Source organism: Astyanax mexicanus, chromosome 13 (genome assembly GCF_023375975.1).
Source record: "Astyanax mexicanus isolate ESR-SI-001 chromosome 13, AstMex3_surface, whole genome shotgun sequence".
Lineage (NCBI taxonomy): Eukaryota > Metazoa > Chordata > Actinopteri > Characiformes > Acestrorhamphidae > Astyanax > Astyanax mexicanus.
In genome coordinates, this window is record NC_064420.1 from 3,800,323 (window position 1) to 3,815,576 (window position 15,254).

Sequence of the window (15,254 nt, forward strand, 5' to 3'; positions counted from 1 at the left end):
AGTTAGTTTAAACTCAAAATAAGCACAAAAAGTTACCAGTCGAGTTATTCTAATTCTTGTGTACATATTTAAGCCACAAAATAAAATGATTTTTGCTTGATTTAAGTCTTAATTCACTCATTTTGTGACTAAGAAAAAAATGCTTAGATGGCAGATTTTTATGCTTAATTTCAGCATATATGTCTCAATTTACATAGATTTTGTCTAAAATTTGCCAATGGCAAGTTGGCTTTTGTCTTTATTTCTGTTAAAAGGAAGGGAAAGGGACTATTCTGTCCATGATATAAATAGTCACCAATTAGACAATATGGAATTAGACACCAACGGTTTACTGGATATCACTAGATTCCATTAGATCACCATAGAAAACCATTATCACAATGCATCTAAAATCAGTCACGCCAACTCTAAACCTGTAGGATCGTTTACGCTGGGATACCAGCCCATTGCACGAAGCACCCCACCAGCCTATCACAAAAATGACCATTTAGCACTATGCTAAAGCTACTCTGACTCTTGCTTTAGGGGCTTCTTTCAACACCAGCAGCTCAATCAAAAGCTACAGATGATGCTTCCCATTCCCTCCCAGCATGGTGTCTACACCAAAGACCCCAACAGAAAGAACTTCATCAAACCATGACATTCCTTACTTTAGCTTTTGTGCATCTGAAAATGTTCTAAGCATTGTTTTTTTTTTCTGACCTTTTGTTCAACACACAGTCACAGAAGGAGACCCCGTCGGCCCCCACGCCAAACGTAAGAGGCTCGTCCAGTGCTACAATTTTAGCAATGTCTGGAATCAGAAATTGCATTCCAATTGTCCAATTCTCTGCCTTTAAAAGGTACCGGAACCAATGAAGGTGCCCCCTCCTCCGCCGCCGGCACCTCCAAAGATGGAGAGCAAAGCAGAACCAGCCATAAAGAAAGAGGAGCCACCAGCTGCAGAAGCAGCAGCAGCAGCAGCTGGAAAGGAGACCCCAAGCAGGGCTAAAGCTAAAGCTAAAGACAGCCCGTTCGGCAAGCTCTTCCGTCCAAAGGTAGGCACAGATATGATACCTGTGTACTGGAAAATACAGCAGTCACAATTATGGAAAGTCATTGTAATATAACTGCAGTATTGCAACATTAGTGCATCTCAAAAAATGAAAATATCATTGAAAAGTTACTTTATTTCAGTAATTCCGTTGAAAATGTGAAACTCATATATATATTATATAGATGTATTAAACACATAGAGTGATTTAATTTAAGCGCTTATTTTATTTCTTTCATTGTTGAATGTTGATTATTTTGGCTTACAGCCAATGAAAAGCCAAAAATGGGCAGTGTGCCAAGTCCTGCTGGAAAATGAAATCCACATCTCCATAAAAGTTGCAGAGGGAAGAAGCATGAAGTGCTGTAAGATTTTGTGGGAAAACAAAACTGCACTGACTTTAGACTTGATAATAAAACACAGTGGATCAACACCAGCAGATGACAGACATGACTCTCCAAAATCAGTAAATTTTACTACATTTCATTTGTAAATCAAGGGAGCAGAGTCTGGAGGAAGAGTGGAGAGACACACAGTCCAAGCTGCCCGAGGTCTAGTGTGAAGTTTCCACCAATCAGTGATGGTTTTGAGCATTATTTTTACGAAGATAAAAGCACACTGCCAAAAGCACCAATTGGGTTTTATATAATATTCAAATTTTCTGAGGTGCGGATTTTTGGGTTTTAATTGGCTGTAAGCCATAATCATCAACAATACAAGAAATAAAGACATTTAAAATAGATTAGACTGTGTGTAATATATATATATATATTTCTAAAAAAAAAAAACTTGTTAATTTGAGGCGTTGCTAGGCAAGGTGGTGTCGAAAGTTCAGGCAGCAACAGCGAGCGGAGCCAGCGCCCCCTCCAAGACCTCAGCGCCGGTAAACATCAGCCCAGAATGAGCATTTTAAACTATTTTTAACAAGACTTACTCACTTCACTCAGTGTGTCTCATCACTGATGCCGTTACATTAATTGCATCCTTCAATCATATTATTAAGATCATTATTAACCCTCCTATTATGTTACGTTATTATGTTATTATGTAAATTAGTTCAAAGTATTTTTTTTCAGTATAAAACTTCTTCCGCTTGCCTTAATTAGTGTAATCAACATATAATATGAAAATGGTTCATCTCAACACATATTTGCAACCAGCATTTGCGAAAATAAAACAAAATTACAATGTTACATTTCACTGTTACATAAAATTATTGTTTTATATGTCTTTTATGTCTTTTGAAAGTAATAAAGCAGTGGGGCACTGAGTGGTCCAGAGGTCTAAAGCGCTGCCACTATGAGCGGGAGGTCGCAGGATCGAACCCCCGCTCATGCAGCGTTACCAAAATTAGCCCCCTGCTCCCTCCGGGTGGGTAGATGGCGCTCTCTCCCCACATCACTAAAGGGTGATGTCTGCAGCACAGGGCATCTGTGAGCTGATGTATCAGAACCGCATGCACTTTCCTCCAAGCGCGCTGACGGCTCGATAATGCTGCATCAGCAGCAGCTCGAAAACAAGCGCTGGCTGGCTTCACATGTATCGGAGGAAGCAAATAAATATTTTTTAAAATAATACAATTATTTAAAAACATTATTAAAAAAGTAATAAAGCAGTGAAATGTTAAAAATAGTTTGAACATGTATTTTTTTTATTAAAAATGAGTGAATTATCCTAATTGAACCATTAAATGTTAGAGTTAAGAAACACAATTGAACTAAAAATTAGATAAATAAATAGTAATGGAGTTAATAATAAAATATTCACACTCCCAGTTGGGTTTTTTTTTTGTTTTTAGACATCTTTAGGATAATTAAATATGCTGATTTGGTATATGCTGACCTGACAAACTGACAAATAAACATAAAAGGAGGGTTAAGATTATCTGTAACTGGTTGTGTTTTTCTTTACGATGACAATCACAATCACCCGCATCAGGTTCATTACTTCATGCTCCATTATCATATGCATTTTAGTGAAACTGCCTCAGCCGTTGATAGAATCTGCTCACTGCAAGAAGCAAAGCTTCCACTCAGCATAATGAACAAACAACTGATCTTCCATTACAGTTACATCACCCTGACAGCAGCCGTTACCTCATGTGACGCCTCAGTCCTGGGTCTCGTCCACTTCATCCCATCACTTAATAATAGCTGATGTCAGATTTATTCAGGCTCCTTACAGGCATTGTACCACAAGTAGCTGAGTGACTGGGCTTGGGAGGCTTTGCAAAGGGTCATGGGAATTGTAGTTTCTTGCCTAGTTAACCCAAATATCTGCTTATCAACAGTCTGAGGTGAAGGAAGAAGCACAGCCAGTTGAGGTGCAGGTAAATAAGTTCAGCACTGTTTCAATCTGACCATTTCCTAAATCTCCTTTATTGGGCTGCATGCTCAGACGTACCTGTCTTCCCAAAGAAAATCAATATTTCCTTTTTCTATAACTTTTAAATCACACTTAATTAATACCACAACCCCAAATCAGACCGACATTGGGTACAATATGGTATGAAAAATGGAAATAAAAAAAAAAACTTGTGTTTGAACCCAAGATACTTTATTTTATTTGTTAAAATTCGTTACCAGTTAAAAGTTTGGACACCCCACTTTTTTTCATTCAATGTGTTTTCTTTCTTTTTATGATTTTTTACATCGTGCATTTAATATTAAATGAAGAAATATTAGAATTAAAGACTATATTAAAGCTATACAGGAACACATGAAATCGCTAATCTTTGAGGAAAGATCTGCATACTCTTGGTATCTTAATCTCAGCGTCTTGAAGGAGTTCCTGGAGGTGCTGAACAATAGTTGCTGCTTTTCCAAACCACTTAAAAACCACTTAAAACCACATTTCTTTGATTTTACCAAATTTAAAACCACTGGAATATAATCAAGAGGAAGGTGGATGATCACAAACCATCAAACCAATTTTTTCACCAGGAGTAAAGCAGCATAAAGTTATCCAAAAGCAGTGTGTAAGACTGGTGGAGGAGAACATGATGCCAAGATGCATGGAAAAGAAACTGTGATCAAAAACCACGGTTATTCCACCAAATATTGATTTCTGAACTCTTAATTATTATTATTATTATTATTTTGTTATTTCAGAGATTTCTCATTTTCTGTAAATAAATGCTCTAAATGACTATAATATTTTTATTTGGAATTTGTGAGAAATGTTGTCTTTAGTTTATAGAATGAAACAACAATGTTCATTTTACTTAAATATATACCTATATAATAGCTACTACTACTACTAGCTACTACTATAAATAGATAAAACATGAAATTGGGTTCAGTTAACTAAAATTCACACTTTTTTTTTTTTTTTTTTGCACTCGCCATACTTTTCTGATTTGGGGTTGTACGGTATTATAATATTGTGATACAATAAAACTGTGTCACTTTTATGAATTGCACATTTCTTTCATGCAGTTCATTTGCCCTTTTACTTAACGCATACTTGAGATACTTCAAATTCCTCTCGCGATTCTGCTCACAAAAGCTGTCCTTGTTCCTTTCATACTTCTTATTCTTATACTGATGCAATGCTTCCATGTTATACTTTTCTTCTTCAAAGTCTCTCTTTCTTTTTCTTTCTTTTTCTCTCTTTCATTTATTATCTCCTGCTCATCCTTTCTCCTGCTCCTCTATTTAAGGTAGATGCATCCAAAACCAGCACCCTCGAGGCAGCCGCCAAACCAGAGCCCCCTCCGGCCCCCAAGCCAGAGGAGAAGAAGTCGGAGAAGAAGCCCTCGCCCTTTGCCAACCTGCTCAAACCAAAGGTAGGCAGAGTCAGAGTGCAGAGCTTAAGGCTGCCACTGTGTGGCGCTTGTTGAGCAGTACTGTGAATAATACTATACCGGGGTGTCCAAACTACGGCCCGCGGGCCATTTGCAGCCTGTTTCCTTTTTGGAGCGGCCCACGAGGTCTATTAGAAATATCAGGTTTTTATAATGTGAGATTCAAAGTTTGTAGGGTGCACATTTCTAGCGCAAAAAAACGGGCCAAAGAGTCTAAAAGCAGAGAGAGTGCGGATTTCTAGCGCAAAAAAACGGGCCAAAGAGTCTAAAAGCGGAGAGGGTGCGCATTTCTAGCACAAAAAAAACGGGCCAAAGAGTCTAAAAGCAGAGAGAGTGCGAATTTCTAGCGCAAAAAACGGGCCAAAGAGTCTAAAAGCGGAGAGGGTGCGCATTTCTAGCACAAAAAAACGGGCCAAAGAGTCTAAAAGCAGAGAGAGTGCGAATTTCTAGCGCAAAAAAACGGGCCAAAGAGTCTAAAAGCGGAGAGGGTGCGCATTTCTAGCGCAGAAAAATGGGGCAAAGAGTCTAAAAGCGAAGAGGGTGCGCATGTCTAGCTCAAAAAAAAAACGGGCCAAAGAGTCTAAAATCGGAGAGGGTGCACATTTCTAGTGCAGAAAACGGGGCAAAAGAGTCTAAAAGCGGAGAGAGTGCGCATTTCTAGCGCAAAAAAACAGGCCAAAGAGTCTAAAAGCGGAGAGAGTGCGCATTTCTAGCGCAAAAAAACAGGCCAAAGAGTCTAAAAGCGGAGAGAGTGCGCATTTCTAGCGCAGAAAAACGGGCCAAAGAGTGTAAAAGCGGAGAGAGTGCGCATTTCTAGCGCAGAAAAACGGGGCAAAAGAGTCTAAAAGTTGCAGTAATTAAGGAGTTTTATATTAAGAGACATCATGAAATTAAACATCAATTTGAGAAATCTTAGATTACACAACACTGTCAAAGACAGTAAGTCAAGTAAAATGGTGTGTAAATGAAATAATCAGGAAAAACGTATTATTTAAAGTGGTATATTTCATTATTTGTTTTATTATAGAGTCTGTGGCCCGTGACTTTAAATATATTTCTCCTTCTGGCCCCCAACAAAAAAAGTTTGGACACACCTGTTCTATACTATACTGTTCTGTGAGTGTGCTCTTGAATAACCAGGTTTGTGTGAACTGTTTGAGGTACTGCTAGGACAAGTGAGCTCCAAGATCCGGGCAGCTGCATCCAGTGCTGCAGCCAGCGTGTCCCTTGCTACTGGAGGAGCGGTAATTAGTGATTTTAGTGGTGAACATGGTGGAATTAACCAGACTGACTGAACTAAAGCAGTTTAAGGCTGTGTTGTGTCATACTGTGACTGACCTACTTACTGTAAACTGTGGTTAGAGAACATTTCCTCATTTTTTCTTTTGTGCGTGTGAATGTCTTTCAGTACTTCAATACTTCACATATAGTCCTTTTGGAAAAGTAATATACATACAAATATTAGTATGTCCTATATGAAATATATGGCTATATAAAGTAAAAATGTGAAAAAAAGTTCAAATATGTGCCAACTATACAGTACCAGTCATTTTTTTCACTGTTTTAAAATATTCTGTATGTTATTAAAACTTCCTACATATATATATATATATATATATATATATATATATATATATATATATATATAGTTTCTCTGCTTTTGCTATTTATAGGTTTATGTTTGAGTAAAATGAACATTGTTGTTTTATTTCTCCCAAATTCCAAATAATAATTGGGAAAAGAGCTTTCAGACCTCAAATAATGCAAAGAAAACAAGTTCTTGGCATGCATCTTGGCATGTTCTCCTCCACCAGTCTTACACACTGCTTTTGGATAACTTTATACCACTCCTGGAGATTGCTGGTTTGAATTAGTTTCTTCATAATAGCCACCCTTTGCTCTGATTACTGCTTTGCACACTCTTGGCATCATCATTCTCTCAATGAGCTTCTTCAAGAGGTGGCCACCTGAAATGAAAAGTTTTCCAACCGTCTTGAAGGAAGGAAGGAGTTCCCAGAGGTGTTTGTTTATTAGCACTTGTTGCCCCTTTGCCTTCTTCACTCTGTGCTCCAGCTCACCCCAAACCTCAAATCTGGATTGGGTTCAGGTCCGGTGACTGTGGAGGACAGGGTCGTTTTGTGTTAAGTACATAAGACTCCACATGTGTTCATTCATAGTTTTGATGCTTCAGTGAGAATAATCTACAATGTTAATTGGCATGAACATTAAAATAAATAAAACGCATTGAAAAAGAGAAGGTGTGTCCAAACTTACTGCCAGCTTCATTATACTCAACAGATCTACAGTGCATCCCTTTTTTTATTCTTTTTTAATGGCATAACATTGTTTCTTTCAAAAGCAGCAATCTGTCTAATTTTCTTATTGCATTAATCTCTTCCTGCTGTCTTTTTTTAACCCTTGTGTGGTGTTCATATTTTTGTAACTCGTTTACTTTGTTACTTGTATTTAATTCAGCAAAATTAAGCAATTTTACATTAAAATGCTTTACACATGCTCGCTTCACCTAAATTGCAAGCAATATAAAAAACAGCTTACGTGGTTAATATTTGCCCTTTACCTTTCTTATGTTACATTTCTTTCAAAAAGTGCTACTCTTTTTTTTATTAGTTTTTTAATAAAATGTAAAAGAAAATGAATTTAACTCAAGATATGAGTAGAAAATTAGTTTAGTTTCAAATTTACAAATGAAGCAATGTTTATTAGCCCTTGGCCAAACAGACTGTATGTAATATAAATGTGTGTGTGTGTGTGTGGGGGGGGTTGGTGTACAGTGTGTGTTTATCGAAAATGTGTTTTGATATTTGTTTCTCACAAGAAATGAGCCAATGCCAATGAGTTTGAGTTAGAAAAAATATTTTTTTTAGTATCATTTGATGAAAAATGAAAACGGGTCCCACAGACCCGAACACCACCCAAGGGTTAAGTAGGCGAGTTTTTGTCTGCCTTCTTCTTTTATAATCAGTAGAGATAAAAGCAGTAATGCAGTGGAGGAAAAGTGCAGCATGCTGATTCTCTACTCTTGATGTAATTTGATTAAAGGCTGCAGAACCCAAGAAAGAAGCCCCGGCAGCAGCAGCTCCCGCAGTCCCCGATCCCGCTGCAAGCGCCAAGGCCAAAGAAGAGCCCAAGCCTGCTGCCACTGCCGCCGCCACTGCTGCTGTCACTGCAGCCGCCCCAGACAACAAGTCGGTGGGTAGTGCGGATAACCCTTCGCCCAGTATCCCCCGCAAGCTAGAGAAGAGGAACTCCATCCAGCTGTTCTTCAAAAATCTGGTAAAGTGAATAAAACAAAAACATCAAAAAATAAAAATAAATGGGGAGTAGCATTAGTTAGCTTTAGCATTAAGCATTAGCGAACATTCTTACTATCATAGACCCCATTCACACCTGGATACTTCCTGTGACTAAAGGTGCTTTCTTCATACCTACCTTGATATATATGAAATATATGGCCATGTAAAGTGAAAAAAAAAAACATATACTGTATGTCTGGCCAATATATATGTATGTCTGTATTTTCTGCCTTAACTGACCTTACCTTAACTGAGGCAAGTGAGACCTGCAGTTGTTTAAATGTTGTTCTAAGTTATTTTGTGACCTCTTGGATGAGTTGTCCATGCCCTTTTAGAATAATCTTTTTACTTTTGTGAAAAATAGCTCTTACTGTGGTTTGCTGCAGTTCCAAAGCCTTAAAAAAACAATTTGGTAACTTTTTCCAGACTGATAGATGACCAATGATTTTGTTTTCTTATCTGTTTTTTTTTTTAATCTTCAGACCAGGGCACAATGTGTTACTTTTTAAGATATATTTTAATTTTTTTTTTCACAAAGGGCTAGATTGATTTGAACATATGTTTCCCTTAATAAATGAAATAATTATTTAAAAAGTGATTTTTATATTTTTTATTCCAGTTATATTTGCCTGATATTAAAGTGTTTCAGTCAGTTTGATAATCTGAAAAAAAAAGGAAGTATGACAAAAATGCTGAAACAAAAGAAATATGTAAGGGGAAAATACTTGTGAATGTAAATTTGTCTCTTAAACAATAAATGAATACATAATACTTAATAATCAACATAATATCAAATTACAGTTTACAATTTTTAACAACTTCTAAATAGCTTATAACTTAATAAATGACATCCATTTTTTTAAAGAAAAGATGTTAAACAAAGGTAGCATGTTATTGGTCTTTACTTAATTTTCATATAAAAAATATATATTTTATGTATTTGTTAGTTTTTTTTTTCTTTGTTTTATTTGTTTTGATTTTACCACAAAATCTCATTTAATCTTTTATATAACAAAAAAACTATGTTGGTCTTTTAGAAAATATTTAAAACTTATTAAACAATATATATATATATATATGTATGTATTTGTTTGTTTGTTTTTCTTTGTTTTATGTGTTTTAATTTTACCACAAAATCCCATTTAATATTTTATAAAACAAAAAAACTATGTTGGTCTTTTAGAAAATATTAAAAAAATTGTTTGTTTGTTTTTTTTCCCAAAAAAATTACATAGGAAATAATAATAATACTATAAAAGAAAATGCATTGTTTTTTAAGGACAAAAGAAGGGTTTAAACCAAAATTCACCTTTCTGTTAACATGCAGTATTTTAAAGAAGTGTAATGACCTCCCTGTTTAGTCTTTACTGCATGTTGCACTGATATAACAGTGTGGGTTTCTGAGCGTCTGGAAGTTTCAGTTCTAGCTCTGCTAATATGATTTAAATCTGAGGCTGACAAAACATTTCTGATGACTTTTACCAGACCGTGTATAAAAGCCCCTTGTGCAGAATGACTCACCTGCGGTTTGGTCTGAGCTGTAAGGTCTGCAGTATGGATTCAGTTCCCACCAGTGGCCAATCCCGACCACTAGGTGACCTCATTCAGCAAAAATAGTGCTGCTTCAAAATAGTCTTCACTGCACTTTTAGCTCAGCTGTTTTTAAACTAGGATTAATATATTTCATATTTGAAGTATATATTAAATACATTATTTCAACATATTTTTAATTTTTAGAAGTATACTATATATTTATATAGTCAAATATTAAATATTAAAAACAATGTTTATATTCAATTAACATGTCGACTTCCTGTCTGGACTCTTGGGTCTATGTGGAGCACCTATGATGTAATGCACTATTATTTGCATACTTTAAAATAATATCTACACTATAACTATAAAAGAACATGCCATACTTTAATACTGTAGTAATTGTGTTATGCTTGTAGTAATGCTTGTTAAAAATGTTGTAAAACCCAATAATGTTAACAAATTAAATATTTTTTAGCCATTAATGTAATATGTAATTAAATCATTAAATACATGTTATTTCTTTTAATTGGCATACAGATATGTATTAAGAAATGAAGGTCTTTCAATCGGAAAACATTCAAGAACTTTGAAATATCCTCAGGTGCAGTCGCAAAGACCATTAAAACGTTCAAACGATGAAACTGGCACTAATCAGGACTTCTGCAGGAAAGGAACAACAAGAATTACATGAGTTACCATCCTCAGAAACTACAAGTTAATAAACAGCTCCCCAGATAAAAGTACCTAAATGCTTCTTCACAGAGTATTTTGGTTTGTTTAACACTTTTAAGTTACTACATGATTCCTTATGTGATCCTTCATAGCCCGAATCACTATTTATTATCAATGTAGGCAAAAAAAAAATCCACAATTTTGACTGCTACCATATCTATGCATGCAAATGTAAAAAGGACATATTATTATTGAGTGTTTCTCAATTTGTATGACTGATATACTCCACAAAAAGTGTTACCCTGCGTTCACACTGGAAAGCGACAAAGCGACAGGCGACCATTCATTTCCTATGGCAGGGCGCGATTTGTCGCCGCGACACGCGAGAGGCGACAAGCGACAAAGCGACAGAGCGACAAGCGACACGGAGATGAATTTTTCTCAACTTTATGCAAATGAATTATGACGCGGTGAAGCGACATTCTAACCCGATTGGCTCCTAGCTTTTCTTTGGACCAATCACAAACCAGGCGGGCTGACATCCTCAAGCTCCTGCTCTCTGAATTTCTAGTTTCTTTCCCGGTTCTTTCTGTTGAACGGGGTGGACCCACATCAGTCTGTGGGAACGGCTGCATTTCCAGCGCAGTTAAATCACAGAAACGCCCAAGAGTCCAGCAAGTTTGGGAGTTATAGCTGGAGAATAAAGTGGCCGAGCGATTCCTTTTTTGTGCCTTTTTTCTTGTCGGAGGCTGGACCTTGATAAACGCGGGCGTTGAGCTTGACACGCCCACAAGCGACAAAAGCTGGGCGACACAAGTGACTCGTCGCGTTCCAGTGTGAACGCAGGGTTAGATAGAAAGCAGCAAATTCTCCATAAATGGGTTAAATATTGTAACAATTTCTCAGTAATGTAAAAACACTCAGATGTGTAATACGATTTAGCACTTAACATGGTTAAGATGTATTAAAGCCTAATACTTTGTTTTTTACTTATAATGCAATATATATTAATCCATTGGTTCGCGTTTATTTCAGTTTTAAGTGGATAGTATGTAATATTTTATTATATTACTGTATAATACACTGCCTGGCCCCTCCAAAAAAAGTCGCCACCAAAAAGAAATTACACACACTTTAATATTTTTATTTGGACTGCCTTTAGCTTTCGCCTTAAGCTTTAGCTTTTCAATGTGACAAGATTTATTTCAATCCAGTGTTGCATTATTATAAGATCTCGCAGCAGCATTGATGATGGTAGAGTCTGACCACTGCTCAAAGCCTCTCTTTCTCCATCCAGCACATCCCAAAGATTCTCAATGAGGTTAAGGTCTGGACTCTGTGGTGAACCCTCTCTCTCAATCCATGTGTGAATCCCTGAACTCTTTCACAATTCCAGCTTCATGAATCCTGACATTATCATCTTGGAATATGGCCGTGTTCATCATCAGTGAAGAAATAGGGAATAAAATCCCTTGATGGAAGAATAACCTGGTCTATATTCAGTATATTCAGGTAGTCAGCTGACCTCATTCTTTCTTTCAGCACATACTGTTGCTGAACCTAAACCTGCAGACCAACTGCAGCATCAACCAACCCCAGATCAATGGCTTTTTTTGCCAGGCAGTGTGTAATACAATGTAATATAATATAATATAATATAATATAATATAATACATAATTGTGGGATTGTTACATTATTAGATTATTAGGAAATTATAACAATTCTGCATAAGCATGACATATCATTACTCAGAGCACTGCCTGTAAATTCAGGGAGTGAGAGATTCAGGGAAGTGTCTGAATGTACCGTAGTTGTTTAACAGGTTATAATCAGTTATGCTCAAGGCGTTATGATGATCCTTTAACAGCAGCTGTCACTATGAAGCTATAAAGCTGCGTCTGCTTTTGCCTGTTTCGCTGAATCTGCTTTTTATGTGTCTCTCAGGGTCAGAAACGTCACTCTGACGCCGGAGTGCAGACGGAGGCCGTGGCACCGGAGAAGGCCAAGTAAAAAAAGCCCTGCATTCCATCATCTGCAAATAAGAAGCAAAAAAAAAAAAAAAACCTCTGCCTGTATATAGGAATCCGTATGTATCTGAATGTCCCGACCTGGGCAGGGTTTAATCCCTTCCAAGATGAACTGAAAACAGAAAGTGAAGTCTGATAAATTCCCATCTTTCCTCTGATTAATTATCAAAAGCAAGTGCTTAAGCCACTCAGATATACTCTGTAGGTGGTTGGTTCTTTATATACTGTATACTTTACACACACTGAAAAAAACTATGCGTAAAATTTACTTTAAAAAAAAGTTTAGCAACTTTCTGCATTCGCTTTTTTTTAAGTAAATATAATTTCATATAAAATTAAGTAAATTTAACTCGGTTTCAAGACTTAAATAGAGTTACACAGAGTAAATAAGTGAACTGAACTTCAGTCAATCCTAAGTAATCTTTACTTAAATTATTTTTGCTGAATCAATTCTTTCTTTTAGTAAACTTTACTTTACTTGATTTTTGATTCTGCAAAAAAATAAGTAAAGTTTACTAAAAGAAAGAATTAATTTAGCAAAAATAAATGAAGTAAAGTTTACTAAAACAAAGAATTGATTCAGTAAAAATAAATGAAGTAAAGTTTACTAAAAGAAAGGATTGATTCAGTAAAAATAAATGAAGTAAAGTTTACTAAAAGAAAGGATTGATTCAGTAAAAATAAATGAAGTAAAGTTTACTAAAAGAAAGGATTGATTCAGTAAAAATAAATGAAGTAAAGTTTACTAAAAGAAAGGATTGATTCAGTAAAAATAAATGAAGTAAAGTTTACTAAAAGAAAGAATTGATTCAGTAAAATAAATGAAGTAAAGTTTACTAAAAGAAAGAATTGATTCAGTAAAATAAATGAAGTAAAGTTTACTAAAAGAAAGAATTGATTCAGTAAAAATAAATGAAGTAAAGTTTACTAAAATAAAGGATTGATTCAGTAAAAATAAATAAATGAAGTAAAGTTTACTAAAAGAAAGGATTGATTCAGTAAAAATAAATAAATGAAGTAAAGTTTAATAAAAGAAAGAATTGATTCAGTAAATATAAATAAATTAAGTAAAGTTTACTAAAAGAAAGGATTGATTCAGTAAAAATAAATAAATGAAGTAAAGTTTACTAAAAGAAAGGATTGATTCAGTAAAAATAAATAAATGAAGTAAAGTTTACTAAAAGAAAGGATTGACTGAAGTTTAGTTCACTTATTCACTCTGTGTAACTCTATGTATTTAAGTCTTGAAACCGAGTTAAATTTACTTAAATTGTTATCTGAAATTAAATTTACTTAAAAAAAAAAGCAAATGCAAAAAGTTGCGAGACTTTTTTTAAGTATATTTTACGCAATCGTTTTTTTTTTGTTTTTGTTTTTTTTCAGTGTACCGTACATATGTTGGGCTAAATATAAGGATAAATTTGATAAATAGGTTTAAGACTGTAAGTTAGAACAGTTAGAAGAGGGTCTTGAGAGAGGAGGTGAGTTTATGAAGGGTTTTGTAAAGCAGTAAGTGTGAGAATGAGAAATGAAAAAAAGAGATGTTGAATAATACTAAAATTGATCGAGTCAGCATGCATTTCCTGTTCTGTATAATGGCGTAATAATAATGCACGTGTCTTTTAACCCCTTTATCTATCTATCTATCTATCTACACTTAACCCATGATTATGAATCTAAAGGTATATTATTTTATTTTGCATTCTATTTAAAAGCTTGGTATTGCATGGTATGATCTGTACATCTGCCAATAACATGCAGTTATTTCACCATTTAATCAGATTTACCGCAGTTTATGTGCTTTTTTATGTTGTTTAGTAGATACATAAAGCAGTTTCGGTTTCGTCTGATTGTACTACAACTCTACACCAGACACGCCTCGACATGCAGCGTCCAAAAATGTGACAATTTGCATTGTTTTTAATAGAGGTATGCACCCCAGCACTGAGACTCTGACACTGAACAATAATGCATGGCAGTGCTGAGCAGTACTCAGTTGGCAAAATTGGCAAAAACTATAGAAAATAAATGTAAATTGAGATTTATATGCTTATACTAAGCAAAAAAATCTGCTAGTAAGCCAGATAAGCTAATTTTTCTTAGTAAGATTCCAAAAATAAGGCTTAAATAAACTATTTTAGCCTAAATTTGGACACAATATTTAAAATAACTTGGACCAGTGACTTTTTGCGCTTGTTTTTGTTGAGTTAAATGACTTAAAATAAAAAATGTAATGTGCATAATAATCTTGCACTTACACAATGCTTAACACAAACATTCTTTTTTTAGATGTATTGTCATAATAATTTAATAATTTCGATTGTTAAATTTCACTTATTTAGTTCTTTGTTGTTCATAAGCTCAATGTGCCACACTAGAATCAATAATCAAACATCATTTTTCCATCCATTCTAGTTTTTCCACCTACAAAGAAAGTATGTAGAGGTCTGTAGTTTTGTAATTTAGGATCATGTATTGCAAGATTTTACCCAACAACCTCCTTCCCTCAGTTAGAGCATTGAAGATTGCTGGGTTTGGGTCATGGCTGGGTCTTCCATCATGACAATGACCCAAAACAAAGGTCAATTTAGGAGTGGCTCTGTAAGAAGCACTTCCTGCTGCAGTGCGTGCAAACTTCAGTCAGGAACTACAGGAAACGCAAATATTAAGTTCTGTTTTTCTATTGTATCCAATATTTATTTAATGCAATAAAATGCAAATGTATTATTTAATTTAATTTAATTTTCTGGATTTATGTTTAGAATCTGTCTCTTACAATAAAAATAAAAATGACAGACCTCTCCTATCCTTGTAGGTAGGAAAACTTGCAAATGATAAAACTAAGCTACGTTGGACGAACCACTAG

The 15,254-nt window shown here is 35.1% G+C and overlaps 1 protein-coding gene across 28 annotated transcripts in view; it reads left to right on the forward strand.

Annotated features, from left to right (window-relative positions):
- The window catches only part of bcas1 (brain enriched myelin associated protein 1), a 33,161-nt gene extending 20,439 nt beyond the window's left edge, over positions 1–12,722 (forward strand). For 16 of the 28 annotated variants that reach the window (XM_049486436.1, XM_049486435.1, XM_049486434.1 and 13 more), the window contains 8 exons: positions 721–756; positions 843–1,037; positions 1,836–1,916; positions 3,324–3,362; positions 4,695–4,820; positions 5,999–6,082; positions 7,899–8,132; positions 12,306–12,720. In XM_049486436.1, the coding sequence (XP_049342393.1) occupies positions 721–756; positions 843–1,037; positions 1,836–1,916; positions 3,324–3,362; positions 4,695–4,820; positions 5,999–6,082; positions 7,899–8,132; positions 12,306–12,371 (861 nt within the window). In that variant the 3' untranslated portion in view covers positions 12,372–12,720. Of the gene's footprint in view, positions 1–720; positions 757–842; positions 1,038–1,835; positions 1,917–3,323; positions 3,363–4,694; positions 4,821–5,998; positions 6,083–7,898; positions 8,133–12,305 lie in introns of all 28 variants that reach the window. The other 12 variants (XM_049486454.1, XM_049486453.1, XM_049486440.1 and 9 more) reach the window with 5 other exon arrangements.
- The last annotated feature ends 2,532 nt before the right edge of the window (positions 12,723–15,254 follow it).